We start from the raw sequence: 19,314 nt of genomic DNA, 5'->3' as shown, positions 1-19,314 counted from the left end.
AGAGATTAACCTTTGATGTATAAGCATTTTTAATTTCTATGAAGTCCAATTTATCTATTTTTTCTTGTATTGTTTGTGCTTTAAATGTCATGTCTAAGAAACCATTTCCTAGTCAAAGATTTACCTGTTTTTTTTCCTAAGAGTTTTACTTGTGTTTCTTCATAAGAACCTTCCTGATTTCTCTCAGTCTTTGCTTATATTTATGTTTTAGATTCATTTTTTAGTGAAGTTGTATGATATAAGATAGGGATCCATATTCATTCTTTTGCAAGTGGATATCTAGTCCCAGCACCATTTATTGAAAAAGACTATTCTTTTCCAGTTGAATGGAGTTGGCACCCTTGCCTAAAATCAGTTAACGATAGATATTTGGGTTTATTCTAAACTCTCAATTCTAAAAAATATATATCTTTCCTTATACCCGTAGTCCACTATCTTGATTACTATAGCTTTAAATAGGTTTTCCAATCAGGACGTGTAAGTCCTCCAACATATTTTTTCAATATTTGTTTAGCCATCTTGGGTCTTTTGCATTTTCATATGATTTTAGGGTTAGTTTGCCCATTTCTATTAAAAAAATTCAAATTTTTATAAAGATTGCATTGAATTTGTAGATGAATTTGGTGAAGTATATTTTTAAGTTTCATTTAAATAAATCTTGGAAACATGTAACATGAAAAAAGAAGTTTATGATGCGTTTTAAAAAATTAGATAAGTATATGGTTCTTACTTGGCCTTCTAGGACCATCTGGCAGAGTAACGGGGTGGACTTTCAGAGCCAGAGGCACTAATGTATAACACAGAACAAAGAAGGGCTGTTCAAGGCTCCCTATGGCCAACTCAAGATGATGGTTTCTCCTTCACAGACCACTCAGTGTTCATGTGAACAGCCTTCCTCCTTCAGCATTCCTGTTCAGCACTTCTATTGTACATTAGAGTTTGTAAAGCCACATTGATTATAATGGAGCCCTTGGGTAGAGATAGATATGATGGCTTCATTGTCATGAATTGGAAAGAAAGAACACTTGGGAGCATATTTCTTACAAGTAGCTATTTGATATGTTATTTCCTGAAAAGTTTATGAGATTTTAAGAATGAAGGTTCTCTTGAACACAGAGTTACAGTTGGTGGCCAGTTTAGTTTAATAGACATGCTAGCTGGGATAAGGATACTTTTATTTACTAGAGGCCCGGTGCACGAAATTCGTGCACTGGTGGGGGGTGTCCCTCAGCCCAGCCTGCACCCTCTCCAATCTGGGACCCCTTGGACATCCCTCTCACAATCCAGGACTGCTGGCTCCCAACCGCTCGCCTGCCTGCCAGCCTGATCACCCCCTAACCACTCCCCTGACAGCCTGATTGACGCTTAACTGCTCCCCTGCTGTCTCAATTGCCCCCAACTGCTCTCCCCTGCTCGCCCGGTAACCCCCAACTGCCCTCCCCTGCAGGCCTGGTCACCCCCAACTGCTGGCCTGGTTACCCCTAACCGCCCTCCCCTGCCAGCCTGGTTGCCCCTAACTGTCCTCCCCTGCTGGCCTGGTCATCCCTAACTGCCCTCCCCTGCCGGCCATCTTGTGGTGGCCATCTTTGACCACGTGGAGGCAGCCATCTTGTGCGAGGGTGTGAAGATCAATTTGCATATTACCTCTTTATTATATAGGATTTTTTTATTTTATTGATTTCAGAAAGAGAGAGGGAGAGATATAGAAACATCAATGATGAGAGAGAATCATTGATTGTCTGTCTCCTGCACGCCTTTCACTGAGGATCAAGCCCGCAACTTGGGCTTGTGCCCTGACCAGGAATCAAACCATGACCTCCTGGTTCATAGGTTGATGCTCAACCACTGAGCCACACTGGCCAGCCTAGGGTTGCTATACTTTTAGAGTATAGCACTTTTCTCATCTTTTGTTGTTTAACATACTTATCTTTCTAGGTTCCTTATGCCATTCACAGAACCATAAAGAGGCATGGTATATTGGCCATAATGAGCGACAAAGTATGACTTGTATTTATTTTTATCTACAAAATAAAGAAACTAGAAAGAAAGAAAAACCTAGTTATCAATAAGTAGACCAAATTATATTGGAGACATCATACAAGTTGGAAGTTTAATATAGACTAAATATATTTGAACTATTGTTATGTTTGGGAGAACAGATAGTTCAGGCAAGTGTGAACCCTGCTATTAGCTGTGTGAGAATTACACTACTGATACACTAGGTATTGGTAACTACAACCAGAAATGTCCAGACATTGTTATTTGAACCTATTCAGAGTCAGGGGTTCTTCAGAATTTTCTCTTTGAACATCTGGAGGAGAAATTGGTACCTGAGTGAGGATGAAAAAAATCCTATCTGCAAACCTCCTGCCATCCATTCACTTCTCCGGGCTCTGTCTTTCTGTATGCTACACTTTGGTTCAGCGGGGTATGCTGATTAGACCCTGTGCCATCCTGCTTTAGGACCTTTGCTGTGGTGGTCCTTTCACCTGATTAGCCCCACATTTCCCTTTGGCACTTGTCACAACATATCCTGTAATCAAGGCCTACATCAAAGTAACATCTATATATATATAAAAGCCTAAGCGACCGTCACAATTGAAACAACCCAACGGATGACCAAACAGGCTGCGTGTGGCGACCAGGCCGGCAAAGGGGTTAGTGAGGGCCAACCAAATGACTGAACAGCAGGCTGCGTGGGGCGACCAGGCCAGCAGTGGGGGTAGTGAGGGCGACCAAACAGCAGGCTGCGTGAGGCGACCAGGTTGGCAGGGGGGGCAGTTGGGGGTGACTAGGCTGGAGGGGGGGCAGTAAGAGGTGACTAGGCTGACGGGGGAGGCAGTTAGGGGTGACCAGGCCAGTGGGAGTGGTGCAGTTGGGGGTGACCAGGCTGGCAGGGGGGACAATTAGGGGTGTCCAGGCCAGCAGGGGGGCAGTTAGGGGCGATCAGGCAGGCAGGCAGGTGAGCAGTTAGGAGCCGTGGTCCCGGATTGTGAGAGGGATGTCCCAGATTGGAGAGGGTGCAGGCTGGGCTGAGGGGACACCCCCTCCTGTGCATGAATTTTATGCACTGGGCCTCTAGTTTTCCTCATAAGAACCTTCCTGATTTCTCTCAGTCTTTGCTCATCACTCCCTTCCTCAAATCCCCTTAAAGTTTTATGGGTGCTGTACTTGTCAACATGAATTCAGGCCCTGCTCGATGTATCACTTACTAGCCTTAGCTTTGGGGTTGTTGGTATGGAATCAAACTTTTCTTGTTGCATTATTTTTGTGCTACAACTCAAGGAATTTTCTAGTAATCATCATGTCATAGTTCAAATCGCACTGTTGTGCCTAGTTTTGTAAGGTTCTAAATATGATTTCTTAATGCATTTGTAGTCCACCTTTGTGGATAATAGCATTTCAGAAGTTATTGTTCCAGAATTACTCATTGTCCTGTAACTTTCCTAACTTTATCTTATTTTCCCCTTACAGGAAATGACTTAGAGGCCTTACAATTACATCTGTGCATTCTTGCTTTGGACTTTACAATTGAGGGCCAACCCAGTCTGGAAGCACCTCTTATTAATGTTACAAGGAAACCGCTACCTCAGCAAACAAAAGGAAAGAAGACTTATAATAACAAATGTCATTTTTTAAAAAACAAAAGCTTGTTTTCAGAAAATATTAAAGAAAATTTGACATTTTTTTTTGCATTCAAAAGAAGCTTTACAGGTAAATGGATTTGTCAGGCAGGCTCTGTCAAAATTCTGCAGGGATTTAATCTTCCTTCTTAAGAACTTAAAGTAATTCTGTACTGCTTTTTAAATTGCTGTTGATCAGCTTGTAGGTTTTTGGTTTCTAACTTTTCTGGTATATTACAGATACATTATATTACATTTTTAAAGTTATTTTTCTGCCATTGTAAATACAAGTATCAAAATATTCTTGCAGAGCAATTATAGGTAAGCATTTTTCTCAAGCATATCTTTTTATTAAGAGAGTGGAATGCTAATAGTTCTTATACAGCATTTTGGACACACTTATTTTTTGTCAGAGGTCCTGCCTACACTGAAAATATTAATTATATAAACCTGTTGTCCTTCTCACATCTCTATTGGATCCCATGATCACCTGCCTCATAGAAATGCCTTTTTTAAATCTTATATTTTCAGAACTCCACTATTTTTATACCTAGCTACAGTTTGGGGGATAAAAGACTCAGAGCCCTGACTCACTCAGTCACTGGGACAGTTCCCTCTCCCGCATGTATTGCTGCAGTGCCCAGGACAGTAAAATGGACTACAAGCGGCGCTTCCTGCTTGGCGGGTCCAAGCAGAAGGTGCAACAGCACCAGCAATACCCGATGCCTGAGCTGGGCCGAGCACTGAGTGCTCCCCTGGCATCTACAGCCACCACTGCCCCCCTGGGCAGTCTGACCGCTGCAGGTAGCTGCCACCACGCCATGCCTCACTCCACTCCCATCGCCGACATCCAGCAGGGCATCTCCAAGTACCTGGATGCCCTCAATGTCTTCTGCCGTGCCAGTACTTTCCTCACAGATCTCTTCAGCACTGTGTTCAGGAACTCGCACTACTCCAAGGCAGCCATGCAGCTCAAAGATGTGCAGGAGCATGTCATGGAAGCAGCCAGTCGGCTGACTTCAGCCATAAAGCCCGAGATCGCCAAGATGCTGATGGAACTTAGTGCTGGGGCTGCAAACTTTACAGATCAGAAGGAATTCAGTCTCCAGGACATTGAGGTAGTGTATCTTCTGTGTCATAACTGGGTAGGGAAATGTATTCCAGAGGTAAGTGAGAATGTTGTCTTAGTTTTCCTCCAAGTCATCGTAAGTAATGATGGTCTTCATCCTCTTTCTTTTTTCTTTTAATTTTTTTGTTGTTGTTGGTATCCTCACCCGAGGATACTTGTCCATTGATTTTTAGAGAGTGGAAGGGAGAGGGAGAGATAGAGAAACATCGACCTGAGAGAGATACATCTGTTGATTGCCTCCCATGTGTCCAACCAGAGCCGAGGATTGAGCCTGGAATCCAGGTACATGCCCTTGACCAGAATAGAACCTGGGACCCTTCAGTCTGAGGGCTGATATTCTTTGCACTGAGCCAAACTGATGAGGGCTTTTTCCTTCCTTCTCTCCTTTTCTTCCCTCCCTCCTTTTCTCCCTCCCTCCCTTCCTCCTTCCTTCCTTTCTTTTTAAATATGTTTTTTTATTGATTTTAGAGAGAGAGGAAGGGATTGATGAGAGAGAAATATATCTCTTGGTTGCCTCCTACACGCTCCCTGCTGGGAATTGAGCCTACAGCCAGGCATGTGCCCTGACTGGGAATTGAACTGGTAACCTCTTAGTTAATGGGGTCGATGCTCAACCACTGAGCCAAACTGACTGGGTCTCTTTCTTTCTTTAAAAAAAAAAATACTGTATATGTATATAGTATTGATTTCAGAAATGAAGGCACAGAGTGAGAGAGAGAAACATCAATGATGAGAAAGAATCATCTATCAGCTGCCTCCTACACGCCCCACACTGGGGATTGAGCCCACAACCCAGGCATTTGCCCTGACTGGAATTGAACCATGACTTCCTGGTTTGTAGGTCGATGCTCATCCACTGAGAATGCTGGCCAGGCTTCATCCTCTTTCTATTGATACTCTCTCCTTATAAAAAATGTGTTGTGTGCCAGGTTCTGAATTGCTTTCATTTCAAATTAAGTAGGTTAAAAGATTGTTAAAGAAACAAATCAACCTGTTGTAACTGAATTGTAACTGAATTTCCAGATAAGATACTATTAAAAGTACAGGGTAGAGACTATGATTATGAGCTTTATTTGTGAATTGTCATTATATAGAACCATTGTTTACTGTGGAAAGTTCCACACATATTTAAATTATTTTTCCATTTCTAAATTCACAGCTATTCACAGTTGGAAGCATTTGATTCTTATTGGATACTAGAAGCCTGGTGCACGAAATTTGTGCACAGGTAGGGCCCCTAGGCCTGGCTGGTAATCAGGGCCAATCGGGGCCTTCCGGCTGCTGACTGGGGCCTTCCTTTGTTCCACGCCGCCCCCTGGTGGTCAGCGCACATCATAGCAAGCAGTTAAACTCCTGATCAGTCAAACTCCCAAGGGGACAATTTGCATGTTAGCCTTTTATTATATAGGATATTTCTTAGGGTCTTTGATACTCAAAATGAAATATTCTCCCTCTTTTAAGGTGGCTCTAAGTTATAAGATTAGACTAAAAATTTCAGAATAAAAATGACCTTTTCCTTCATTTAAGAAATGATTTATTAAACTTGATCTGTTATATTAGTGTCACTGCTAGAGTTTTTATGTTTTTTATTATTGATTTTTTTAGAGAAAGAGGAAGGGAGAGAGAGAGAAAACATCAATGTGAGAGAGAAACATTGATCAGTTACCTCCTGTATGCTCCCAGACCAGGGATCTTACCCACAAGCCAGGTATGTGCCCTGACCAGGAAACGAACCCATGACCTTTTGGTGTACGGGATAACAGCTCCAACCAACTGAGCCACACCAGCCAGGGCTAGAATTATTTTTTAAAATACATTTTTATTGATTTCAGAGAGGAAGGGAGAGGGAGTAAGAGAGAGAAACATCAACGATGAGAGAGAATCATTGATGGGCTGCCTCCTGCACGCCCTACACTGGGGATTGAGCCCACAACCTACGCATGCTCCCTTGATCAGAATCGAACCCAGGACTCTTCAGTCCTCAGGACAACGCTCTATCCACTGAGCCAAACCAGCTAGGGCTGCTTGACCATTTTAAACCTAAGACAAAGTACCAATCCAACTGTCCCACTCTGAAGGTGCCCAAGCATGCTTCTAATGTTCCCTTATTTACAGCCAGGTTTGGGATTGACAGATCCTGAACTGCAGTTGCCTACTTTGTGCTCTGGGGCAAGGCTGGGTACATGTGAGTCCTGTCATCAGTGACTTTGCCCCTTACCTTGGGTGGTTCACCCCTCACAGTCTCATTGTTAGATAAATGAGTTGCGACTATGGTCTGTGAGTTAACTAGTGCCTGTGACAGTTTGTTAAGGGTCCTGGAGTCAGAAGATCTGGGTTTAAAATTTACCACTGCTTCTTACTGACTGAATGGCTTTGAGCAAATGTAGCACCTCTAAGCCTTGGCTTGCCCATCTATAAAATGGAATTACCACCCACCTTCCAGGGTTCTTGTGAAGATCAGAAGCAAGTGGTATGTGTAAAACTCTGTATCCATCACCATCATTTATTATTGTTGTTTCAAACATGGCTTGAAAGGTACTCTTAGCTTTTGTCTGAAGTACGGAGCACAATATGCACAAAACCAACATCAGAGAGAAGTGTGCAAATTACTCTTCTAACTGGAACTCTTTTAGGTGGAAAAAGTTACCATTCCCAGAACATTTGCTCTGCTCATTTCTCTCCAGGTTCCTGAGGTAGGCACCTCCCTTTCTCCTCTGTATCTTCCCTTTTGGTGTTGTAAGGTGGCAGTAGTATTACCTTCCCGAGGTAGGAACTGCCAGGACCTTTTCAGTATAAAAGCCTGAGAGAACCCTTTCCACCAGTGGTTCCTGCTCTGTTTGCCTTGCATCTAGAATGGGGCCATGAAAAAGGGAGTCTGTGGGTGCGTGGGGGGAGTGGTTCATTGAATACACTCGTAGTAGCTGAGAACCTTTGAACAAGCCAGCCAATTGACACTTTTCCCTCACTGGATTTATAGAAAATGTGTTGTTTACATTATATAGAAAGAATTTTGTCTAAAATGAGAAATAGGATCTTATTTGAGTACTTCATGGGATTTCCTTTGTATAAGTTTCACACCGTCAGTCCAGCTAAAATGTGAATCTAGGAAAAATATGCTTTTCTGTGTTGAATTTTTTCTTTGTACAAAGCTTTGACATGCTACCCAAATGTTTTTTAGCGGTAGACTACATAGGACCAGCTCTCTGTATCTTTTCTTTTTGAGTTTAGAAGCATTTCCACCAGTGGTTTTTATGATTGTGTTAACTCCAGTGTTCTTGTAAAATGCCAGGCTAGCTGGATTGAGTGGCTGATTTCTCTTTGATTTTGTCTACCTCAGTTTCATTTGTCCTAGAAATGTGTTATCCTAACTAAAGGTCATTTTCAATTAAAACATGTAGTTCATATTAAAGAATTACAGACAACCCTATAACTTGGTTTTCTATTTATTAGAAAGTGACAAATGTCCACCTCTTTACAAACATCTATCATTTGTCTTAAGTAAGATTACTTTTTCAGTGAAAATATAAATAAAAGAATCAAATGGACTTGTGATTTACACGTTCATTCCACAAATATCCATTGCACCCTTTATTTTGTGCCATGTACTGTTTCAGGCACAGGATACAGTGATGAATAAGACAGAAATTCCTCCCTTTGTATGTATGGATATAAGAGGACGGCAATCTTAGATAAGACAGTTAGAAGGCATCACTGAAGAGGTGTCATTTGAGTAAAGACCTGAAGGAGTAAACCCTGTTGATAACCAGGGAAAAGAGAACACCGGGCAGAGAGAACAGCTAGTGCAAAGTTCCTGAGGCAGGAGTGACCCTGACTATTTGAAGAGCAACAAGGACCTATTGTGGCTGAAACAGTGAGCCCCAGGGAGAGTACTGGGGATGAGGTCAGACGGTAAAGAGGTCGGCCTCTGAAAGTAAGGTGAAGGGAGGCCAGCAGGACAGGATCTGCTGTCCTTGTGCAGGAAGCAGTGATGCCACATCTCCCTTTGCTTGCTTCATTTCCTGGCAGCTCCAGGGCTCTGGTGTCATGGTGGGGCCTCACTGTTGGGAGACCTTGGCCCCTGGGCAGGTGCTCTGTACAGGCATTCCAGAAGTCCAGGGCAGCTACAGCTCTCCCAGGAGTTTTATGTCTTTAAGGGGACTATATTTTATCTGTCAGCATTTTTAGTGACTAAGTATCACCACCTTGTAAACGGGTAGGTAGACTTTACTAGTAAATCAAATCTTTATGTCTTTATTTGTAAGAATAGTTTATTGATTTTTAGAGAGAGAGGAAGTGAAAGAGAGAGAACCATTGACATGAGAGTGTAATATCAACCATTTTAAAAATATATTTTTTATTGATTTCAGAGAGGAAGAGAGAGGAGAGAGAGAGAAACATCAGTGATGAGAAAGAATCATTGATTGGCTACCTCCTGCACACCCCCTACTGGGGATTGAGCCCGCAACCTGAGCATGTGCCCTTGACCGGAATCGAACCCGGGACCCTTCAGTCTCTATCCACTGAGCCAAACTGAGTAGGGCTAACATCAACTTTTGATCAGCTGCCTCCTGCAAGCCCCCTACCGGGGATTGAGTCTGCAAACCTGGGCATTTGCCCAGACTAGGAATTGAGCCCTAATCCTTTAGATACACAGGATGACCTACTGAGCCATACCAGCTAGGGCAAATCAAATCTTTATGTAATTGAACCTTGGCTTTCAGTTTGATGCACTGACATATCTTTTGTATACTATGTGGTTGGTTACCTATGAAACTGTTTGAAATAATTTGTGAGTACTGACTGACTTAATGACCTTAATCCAGGCATATTAACATTTATTTAGGATAGATATATGCCAAAAATACTGTAGAATAACAATAATGGAAAATATTAGAAGCTTATTTCAAAATGCGGTGTTCATTAACCTTAATGGAATTAAATTTGCATACTGGTTTTGTGTGTGTGTGTGTGTGTGTTTCGTTTTTTGTTTTTTGCCTGAAAGTAAGATTCATTGTTACTTTTTTCTTGTTTTGACTAATAGATCTTCCATAACAGATTATGGAGTAAATATTTCCTAACTGCGTGAAAATCCAAATTGCTGCTATTAACCAGAAACTGTAGTTCACTTTATAAAAAGCTTGTATGAATCCATTTTCAAGCTGTTGCTAATTTCTAGTAACTCTTTTTGGCTTATTCTTTTATTGAGGTGAATCTTCTATTATCTAAATTGTCTTCAGATTTTAGCCTTTAGAAGAACCTATAGCTAATTAAGTAGTTGGCATTCGAGTGAGTCTCTAAATTTAATTGTGAACAACAAACAAGATTTACTGTCTGACCAGCACATTCTATGTGGGTAGAAGCCAGTGAAGCCAGAGGGCATATGCCACTCTGGGGAGACTGGACACTTTGATGTTGAATTGTCAGGACACGCTGTGCAACCAATTTATTACCCTGAAAATTACTAATATAAAGAGAAACATAAGAAATTAAGCTAATTTTCCTGCCTCTCTGGTACAGACTGTTTTTCAGGGTAAACAAATAGCCCCAATGGATAAGATTTGTCTAGTACTTAGAATATACTGCAGTATGTTCTACAGTATACTATATGTATATAGTATACAGAATATACTATAATAAACCACACAGAATAATACTGAGATTCTTCTATTTAGAAGTACAGGATAAAACCATTTGGTGAAAGGTCCTCGGGGAACTTCATAAGGGAGGGATCAGCCCTTTCCCAGCCAAATCCATTTGTCAACCTCAGCATTACTCAATATGATATAACCAGGTGATCATGTCTCCTGATAAGAACCACATAGCATCACCCCCATAATATATCCTTGTACTTCGCCCCTCCCCGCAAGGGGGAAAAACAAACTAATCAAGCCTCTAGAATGAATTCCCAGTCTACAGGAAATGTGAGACATAGTGGAACAAGTTATACAATACTACAAGGAAGCAATCAGATAAATCCAGAATGTGGCATATTCTACAGGCAGTTGACCTGATTTATTCAACAAGTCGAGTACCTTAAAAAACATTAGGTAGAAGGTACCTGAATTAAAAGAGAGTTAGGTTGACTCCCTTGCTACAATCTTCATTTCTCCTTATTGTTGACCTGGGAGGAGGAAAGGGGGTATTGGATCTGGATTTGTTTTGGGGAGATAAAGGAGGGGACCAGCCCTCATCTGAGACACAAAAGAACTGCTTCCAGGACCTGGGACTAGAGGGTCAGCTAGTGAAGGCAGGTGGCGAGTGGCGAAGATGCAGATTTCGGGCAGACAACTTGAACAAGCTGAAGAACCTATGCAACAAGACAATTGGAGAGAAAATGAATTAAAGAGATAGTGGGAGATGATGGCTCCATCCTGGAGAATGTGTTAAATCTCGATGACCTTACCTCAGACACTTTAGCTAACGTGAAAGTGTCACAGGTCAAAAAACTCCCAACTCCTCATTGACGAAGTCATCCTGAAGTGTGATGCCAAGCTATTAAAGCTAGAGGAAGAGCAGTTTGAGAACCTCTGAGAGATCGGAAACCTGCATCCCTCTGTGCCCACAGGTAACGATGAGGATGTGGACAACAAAGTAGAGAGGATTTGGGGTGATTATAATGTCAGGAAGAAGTACTCGCAAATGGACCTGGTGGTGATGGTTCATGGCTTTGAAGGCAAAAAAAGGGGTAGTGGTGGCTGGGAGTCAAGGGGGCCCTGGTGTTCCTAGAACAGGCACTCATCCAGTATGCCCTTCACACTTGGGGAAGTCAGAGCTACACTCCCATTTATACTCCGTTTTTCATGAGGAAAGAGGTCATGCAGGAGGTGGCACAGTTCATCCGGTTTGATGAAGAACTTTATAAGGTGATTGGCAAAGGCAGTGAAAAGTCTGATGACGACTATGATGAGAAATACTTGATTGCCATCTCCAAGCAGCCCATCGCTGCTCTCCACCAGGATGAGTGGCTAGAGTCAGAGGATTTGCCCTTCAGGTATGCTGGTCTGTCTACCTGCTTTCGCCAAGAGGTGGGCTTCCTTGGCTATGCCACCCGTGGCGTCTTTTGAGTCCATCAGTTTGTCTACTCGTCACCGCATAGCAAGAAGTCATGGGAGATGTTTGAAAAGATGATCACCACCGCAGAGGAATTCTGTCAGTCTTTGGGGATCCTGCACCACATCGTGAATATTATCACAGGTTCTTTGAATCACACTTCCAGTATGAAGCTTGACCTGGAGGCTTACTTTCCGGACTTGGTAGCCTTCCGTGAATTAGTCTCTTGTTCTAACTGCACAGACTATCAGGCTCGCCGCCATGAATCCGATACGGGCAAACCAAGAAGATGATGGACAAGGTGGAGTTTATCCATAAGCTCAATGCTACCATGTGTGCCACGACCCGCCTCATCTATGCCATCCTGGAGAACTACCAGATGGAGAAGGGCATAATTGTGCCCGAGGTGTTGAAGGAGTTTATGCCACCAGGTCTCCAGGTCTCTGTGAAGCCTGCACCCATTAACGAGGAGCCACCGGAGAAGCGGCATGAGGGCACCAAAAAGAAAGGGGCAGCAAGAGCTGTCACCCTGGAGAGCCAGCTGCAGAACATGGAGGTCACCGATTCCTGAATATTCCTTCCTCCCAGTCCTGTCAGCTGGGATCCCAGAGCCTGCCTACGGGCAGGGAAGCCAGACATACCCACTCATCGCCTGGCCCATCTGGCTGCATTGCTGAAACGGGAACCATCTGCTATTTACAGTGCAGTGGAACTCTGTTTGCATGGACTGAGGACTGAGGAAACCATGTAATGAAGCCTCTCTGAGGGAAGGCTAGACTTGCCTGCAGTCTTCCCCCTGGGGCTCAGGCCCTGCCTCACAGCTCCACCTGGAACCACACTCACTTTTGCTTGGCCTCCTAGAGAAAGTTGTTCGATTTAGCAAGTAAAAAAAAAAGAATTAGAAGATATAACAACCAAATACCGGTAAGTTCTAGCCAGTTTGGGTCAAAAGATAAGAGTGTTGGCCTGTGGACTAAAGAGTCCTGGGTTCGGTTCTGGTCGAGGGCACGTACCTCAATTGCAGGCTCGATCCCTGGCCCTGGTTGAGGCCGTGCAGGAGGCAACTAATCGACGTGTCTCTCACATCGATGTTTCTCTCTCTCTCCTCCCACTCTCTAAAAAAAATCAATGGAAAAATATCCTCTGGTGAGGATTGGCCAAAACAAACAAGAACAAATAAAATGAGCCTTTGGGGTTGAGAAACCAAAAAAAAGACATTTTAAAAAGTAATTTAGGAAGTTTGAACATATACTAGGTCTTGGTTGATTGGATTTGCTTCAGAACATTTCAACAAAAGTGGAGTTGGGGAGAAGGACTTTTAAAAATGGCATGGCACCCAGCCGGCATGTCTCTGGTTGAGTGTTGACCTATGAACCAGGAGGTCATGGTTCAATTCCTGGTCAGGGCACATGCCCAGGTTGTGGACTCGATCCCCAGTGTGGGACATGCAGGACGTAGCCAACCGATTCTCTGTCATCATTGATGTCTCTTTCCCTCTCCCTTCCAAACTCCAAAATCAATGGCCCTAACCAGTTTAGCTCAATGGGTAGAGCGCTGGCCTGCGGACTGAAGGGTCCTGGGTTCAGTAACAATCAAGGGCTCCTGCCTGGGTTGCAGGCTCAATCCCCAAATTAGGGTGTGCAGGAGGCAGCCAGTGAATGATTCTCTCATTGATGTTTCTATTTCTCTCTCTCCCTCTCTGAAATCAATAAAAATACATATTTTTTTAAAGTATGCCTTTGGGATTAGACACTTAAAAATAATTTTTAAAATGACACCATGTTGGTAGTTATTGAAGCTTTTTTGATGGCTATATAGGGGTTTGTTATACTCTGCTTTTGTGTATATTTGGACATTTTTCAAACTTAAACAAAGGAAGAGAGAAACGTATGACTACCTGATAGCAGTAATGTATCAAGAATACCCAATAAGAGATTCCATTTCATGGAGGGATTTGTGCATGTGAAGTGGTCTTCTAACAGAAAGGGGAGTATTTAGGAAAACTTCTTCATTTCACTCACAGGTACTCTATTCACTCTGGCACTTCTGATTACCAGATGTGTGGTGGTTTCCCCACACCAGGCATTTCTGACACTATTTATCTGGAGTTAGCATCAGATCTCACCAGATTAAGGGCTCACTCCCACAAGACTGCCCCTCCTCCCCTTTAGATGTCAATCACAAGCCCAGGGTGTGTTACCTGTCCTTCTTGCAGACTGGTTATAAATCAGAGGGTCCCATGATTGATTTGCTAGAGCAGCTCACAGAACTCAGAAAACTGTTTTACTTACTCGATTATAAAAGGATATAACTCAGGAGCAGCCAAATGGAAGAGATGCATAGGACAAGGTACGTAGGAAGATATGTGGGACTTCCATGCGCTTTCCAGGCATGCCACTCTCCTAGCACTTCCATATGTTCACCACCTTGGACGCTCTCCGAACCCCTTCCTTTGGGTCATTGGACTTTTTGGAGGCTTCAGTACATAGGTGTGATTTGATTAAATTATTGTCCGTGGATTATTGGTTCTACCTCCAGCCCCTTCTCCCCAGAGGCAGAGGGCTGAAAGTTCCCAACCTCTAATCTGTTGGTTGGTTCCCCTAGCAACAAGCCTCCATCCTTAGGGGCTTTCCAAAAACCATCAACATAAACTCAGGTTTGGATGAAACATGTTACAAATACTCTATCTCTCTTGTTCTTAGAAAATTCCAAAGGTTTTAGGGAGCTGTATGCTAGGAACCTTGAAAGTAGACCAAATATATAAATTCCTTACTATAAATCACAATATTGCAGCGAGTATTATTAAGATATAGTGATGAATGGAAAGCAGAAAAATGAAGAAAATAGAAGTGACTCGAGGAAGAAAATGAGAACAGAGAGAAGACCCCTCTGAAGACAGGACCCTAGCAGCAGGTGTAGGAGTCAAGGAAAGAGTGGGTGTGCTCCTAATATTGGTGATTAAACTGACAATGTTGCTTTCTTTTAGGAGAATGATTTAAAATTTCATAGTTGCTAAGAAGATTTGAGCAGACAGTAATGAAAAATTAGGTTTGGTGGGCAAATTAGAAGGAAACAAAAGATTTCATGGAATGTAATTCTATGTAGAACTAGTTATCCTGAATTATTATTATTATTTTAATATACTTTATTAATTTCAGAGAGGAAGGGAGAAGGAGAGAGAGATAGAAATATCAATGATGAGAGAGAATCATTGATCGGCTGCCTCCTGCACGCCCCCTACTGGGGATTGAGCCCACAACCAGGGCATGTGCCCTTGACCGGAATCAAACCTGGGACCCTTGAGTCTGCAGGCCGACGCTCTTTCCACTGAGCCAAACCAGCTAGGGCCTGAATTATTTCTTATTCTAAACTAGAGGCTCAGTGCACGGAATTCGTGCATAGGTAGGGTCCCTAGCAGCTGCCAGCTGGGGGCGCCTCCCTTCCCCCAGCCGCCTGCCTCGGCCGCCAACCCCACCCCTGGTCAAAGTCCTGGTTGAACTCCCGGTTGAGGGGACAATTTGCATATTAGGCTTTCATTATATAGGATTTTTATGGTTGCTGGTCAGCTTGTTAGATTTCACTGCTTTCCTCTTCACCTAGCTGCTACCACTGGGGTAGAATACAGATGAGCTGGCTGTACACTGGCAAAGTTGAGTGAGGACCATCTAAAGTGCTCCAGGCTTGGTGGGCAAGACAGATAAGTAGACTGTGACACTAGGTATGTTGAGTGCTGTGATGCATTGGAAAATATCAAGCCTGATCCAGCTCCCTGTGACAGGACTCAGCCCCCATACCAGACTCTCCTAACTCCTGGTGGATGAGGACAGAGCAGGCCCTGGTAAGAATTTAGATTTTATACAGAATGAGATTGGATTTTTTAAAAGGGGAATTTTGAGCAAGAGACTAATATTTAAGTTGTTTTTAAGAATCACTATGGCTATAAGTGAGAGAAACCAAACTCAAAATACCTTAACAACAATAAAAGCAAAAAGAAGCTCATATAGTACTTATATCATGTTCTGTTCTGAGACTCTACACATTTTTAAATTTTTACTAAATTTATTGGGGTGACTTTAAGATTATATAGGTTTCAAGTGTACAGTTCTACATTATATCTTCTGTATATTGCATTGTGTGTTTACCACCCAAAGTTAAGTCTCCTTCCATCACCATATATTTTTTTTGGTTGTTAATCCTCACCAGAGGATACTTTTTCCACTGATTTTTTTAGAGAGGGAAGGAGGGGGAGAGAGAGAAATACCAGTGTGAGAGAGACACATTGATTGGTTGCCTCCCGCACACACCCCAACCAGGGCCCGGGATGAGTGTGCAACTGATGTATGTGCCCTTGACTGGAATTGAACCCTTCAGTCTGTAGGTGATGCTCTGTGCACTGAACCAAACCGGCTTGGGCTCATCACCATATTTTTTATGAGACTATGCACATTAACATACTGAATTCTATTAATAACCTTATGAGTTAGGCACTATTCATGTTCCTATTTTGTTGATGTGGAGACTGAGGTATGGAGAAATTAAGCAGTTTATCAAAAGTCTCATGGCAGATCTAGATTTTAGACCCAGGCAGTCTGGCCTACAGAGTACAAACTCGCAACTGTAGCACTGAAGTGCCTCTTAGCAAAACAATGTATAGTAGTCCCCCCTTATACATGATTTCACTTTCCACAGTTTCAGTTACCTTTGGTCCAAAATATTACATGGAAAATTCTGGAAATAAAAAATTCACAAGTTTCAAATTGCACGTCATTCTGAGTGATCTGATGAAATCTCCTGCCTTCTTGCTCCATACTGTCTGGTATGTGAATCATCTCTTTGTCCAGAGTATCCTCACTTTATACGCTACCTCCCCATTAATCAGTAAGCATCTTGGTTGTCAGATGGAGTGTGTGGTCTCACAGAGCTTGTGTTCAAGTCACCCTTGTAATACTTGATAATGGCCCCAGACCACAAGACGGTGATGCTGGCAATTCGGGTATGCCAAAGAGAAGTCATAAAGTGCTTGTTTGTCAGAATGTCCATTTTAGCTAAGTCCCGATGCCTGTGTCATTCACCTCACTTCATCTTCTCATGTAGATATTTTATCATCTCACATAACAAGAAAGGTGAGTACAGTGCAGTGAGATACTGTGAGAGAGGCCACATTCACCTACATTTTATTACTGTTATTACAATTGTTCTATTTTATTAAGTTAATCTCTTACTATGTCTAAGTTATAAATTAAACTTTATCATAGGTATATATGTATAGGAAAAAAACATAATGTAAATCGGATTCAGTACTAATCTGCGGTTTCAGGCTTCTACTGGGGGATCTTAGAACTATCCCCTGTTGATAAAGGCGGGGGCGGGGGGACTGTTGTATATGAAACTAAAGAGAGTAAGTTCTTTGTGGTTGCATCTGGGGGCTTACGCAGTACTACACAGACTCAGCCTTGGCCTCTTCTCTCTGCCTTCATTTCCAGGCAGACTTCTGTCTCCATGCCCAAGTCCCCAACAACTCGGCAGAAAGAGCACCTCTGCTTTTCCAGAGATTCTGACAAAAGTTCCAAACTAATGTGGTTGGCTTGGCTTAGGTCACTTCCTTATATTTGGACCCCGTGGCCAGAAGGGTGAAATGAACCCACTGATTGGCCACTCCTGGGGCTGGGGTACAGTCAGAGCAGTGACAGTGATTTCCTGAGGGGCTGCTTTCAAAGCAACAGGGATTCGATGTGGGGGGCACACTGCAAATGCCAGCTGGAGAGGGTTAGAGGGTGAGAAACATGGTTAGGACCTGGGTACATTTTGCTAAGTTGTTTTGTTTTTTAGGATTTTAGCAGTTCATTAGGTTTTTCTGTGAAGCTTCTGTAATGTTTCTTAGTAAAATTCCAGTTTTCTTTCTAGTGAGTGTGTATTCTTAAAATTAAGTTACTTATATTTTAGGTGCTGTAATGAATGAAATAATATTTAAACGTTTTTTTCTATAATATAGAGACATTATAGATTTTTATATTTTTATCTTTTCTCCTGCTATGTGATTGAACTCAATAATTCTAATGTTTCTTTTCATTCACTATTTTTTGGATATATGTAGTTATGTCATCTGCATATGTCTATTCCCTTCCAGTAGTTTATATATCCTGTTGTGTTGGCCATAAGTTTTAATGTTTAGGCATACCTCATTTTATTGTGCTTTGCAAATATTGCTTTTTTTTTTAACAAATTCAGGGTAAGACTCTTCGTCATCAAAAAGATTATGACTTGCCCTAACCGGTTTGGCTCAGTGGATAGAGCATCGGCCTGCAGGCTGAAGGGTCCCAGGTTAGATTCCGGTCAAGGGCATGTGCCTTGGTTGCGGGCACATCCCCAGTAGGGGGTGTGCAGGAAGTGGCTGATCAATGTTTCCCTCTCATCGATGTTTCTAACTCTCTATCCCTCTCCCTTCCTCTCTGTAAAACATCAATAAAATATATTAAAAAAATATTATGACTTGCAGAAGCTTAGGTGATATTTAGCATTTTTTAGTGATAAGGTATTTTTAAAATTAAGGTGTACTAGTATGTGTTCACTTTGGCAGCATATAAATTAAGGTATGTACATTTTTTTAGACAAAATGCTATTGCACACTTCATAGGCTACAATATAGTATAAACATAACTTTTATATGCACTGGGGAACCAAAAAATTCATGTGACCCAGAATGGTTTGAAGGACTATGATAGGGTGAAAAATATTGGACTTGCATATGAGGGAATCAGAATGTCACTGACTCACTGTGTGTTTTGGGAACAATTTTTATCATCTTTTAGGTACTTAGTTTCTTTCTTGACTTCTGACCAACACCTTTCCCCTCCTCAGTACTTAACACATATACACCCATGGTGGGATGATGTTTCTTCATAAAGTATGGAACATTAGGTAACTAGACTCAGGCCTCAGATCATGAAAGGCCTAAGTTTGCAGAATCACAAAGCTCTTAGATTTGTCTGATTTTCTATTCTAATTTTTTTGAGAAGGTGGAGTCTAGATGTTTCTCTTCCTTGCAGTGCTTCGGTTGTATTTTAATCGCAAAACAGCTACCTGGATGCTCAAAAGCTTCCCTCTGCTGCCACATTCACACTTTTATGCAGTTACTGGTGCCTCAGAAGTCCAAGGAGGAAGGGACTACTCCGCTCTTTTTTTTTTTTTTTTTCAACAATAAAGATTTCAAAATAATGTGATCTGAGTAATTGTGGTGGCTGCATCTCCCAACCAGTGTTCCCAACAACAGATTCTCTGACCTCAAATGACAGTAGTGCTAAAGTTGAGAAACCCTGAAATAGTGGGAATTGCTTGTACAAAAGACTTGAGACTGGAGCTGTTCTTAAAATTATTGAGAAAAGCAAGAAGGCCAGTGTGGTAAGAGCAGAGAGAAGAGGGATAGGAATAAGTTCAGAGAATAGATCATGTAGGATATTGTAGGACGCAATGAGGAATTTGGACTTTATTCTGATTGTAATAGAAAGGCATCAG

At 42.3% G+C, this 19,314-nt stretch overlaps 1 protein-coding gene and 1 pseudogene across 3 annotated transcripts in view; both read left to right on the top strand.

The window, feature by feature from the left end:
• Nucleotides 1–19,314, top strand: part of GARRE1 (granule associated Rac and RHOG effector 1) — an 88,476-nt gene that overhangs the window by 28,924 nt on the left and 40,238 nt on the right. For 2 of the 3 annotated variants that reach the window (XM_008139790.3, XM_028143043.2), the window contains one exon: nucleotides 3,475–4,741. In XM_008139790.3, the coding sequence (XP_008138012.2) occupies nucleotides 4,247–4,741 (495 nt within the window). In that variant the 5' untranslated portion in view covers nucleotides 3,475–4,246. The remainder of the gene's footprint in view (nucleotides 1–3,474; nucleotides 4,742–19,314) is intronic. The other variant, XM_054710298.1, reaches the window with a different exon arrangement.
• Nucleotides 4,777–12,432, top strand: LOC129147734 (serine--tRNA ligase, cytoplasmic-like; annotated as a pseudogene).

Source organism: Eptesicus fuscus, chromosome 21 (genome assembly GCF_027574615.1).
Source record: "Eptesicus fuscus isolate TK198812 chromosome 21, DD_ASM_mEF_20220401, whole genome shotgun sequence".
In the NCBI taxonomy this organism is placed as follows: Eukaryota; Metazoa; Chordata; class Mammalia; order Chiroptera; family Vespertilionidae; genus Eptesicus; species Eptesicus fuscus.
This window is presented reverse-complemented; position numbering and strand designations above follow the sequence as displayed.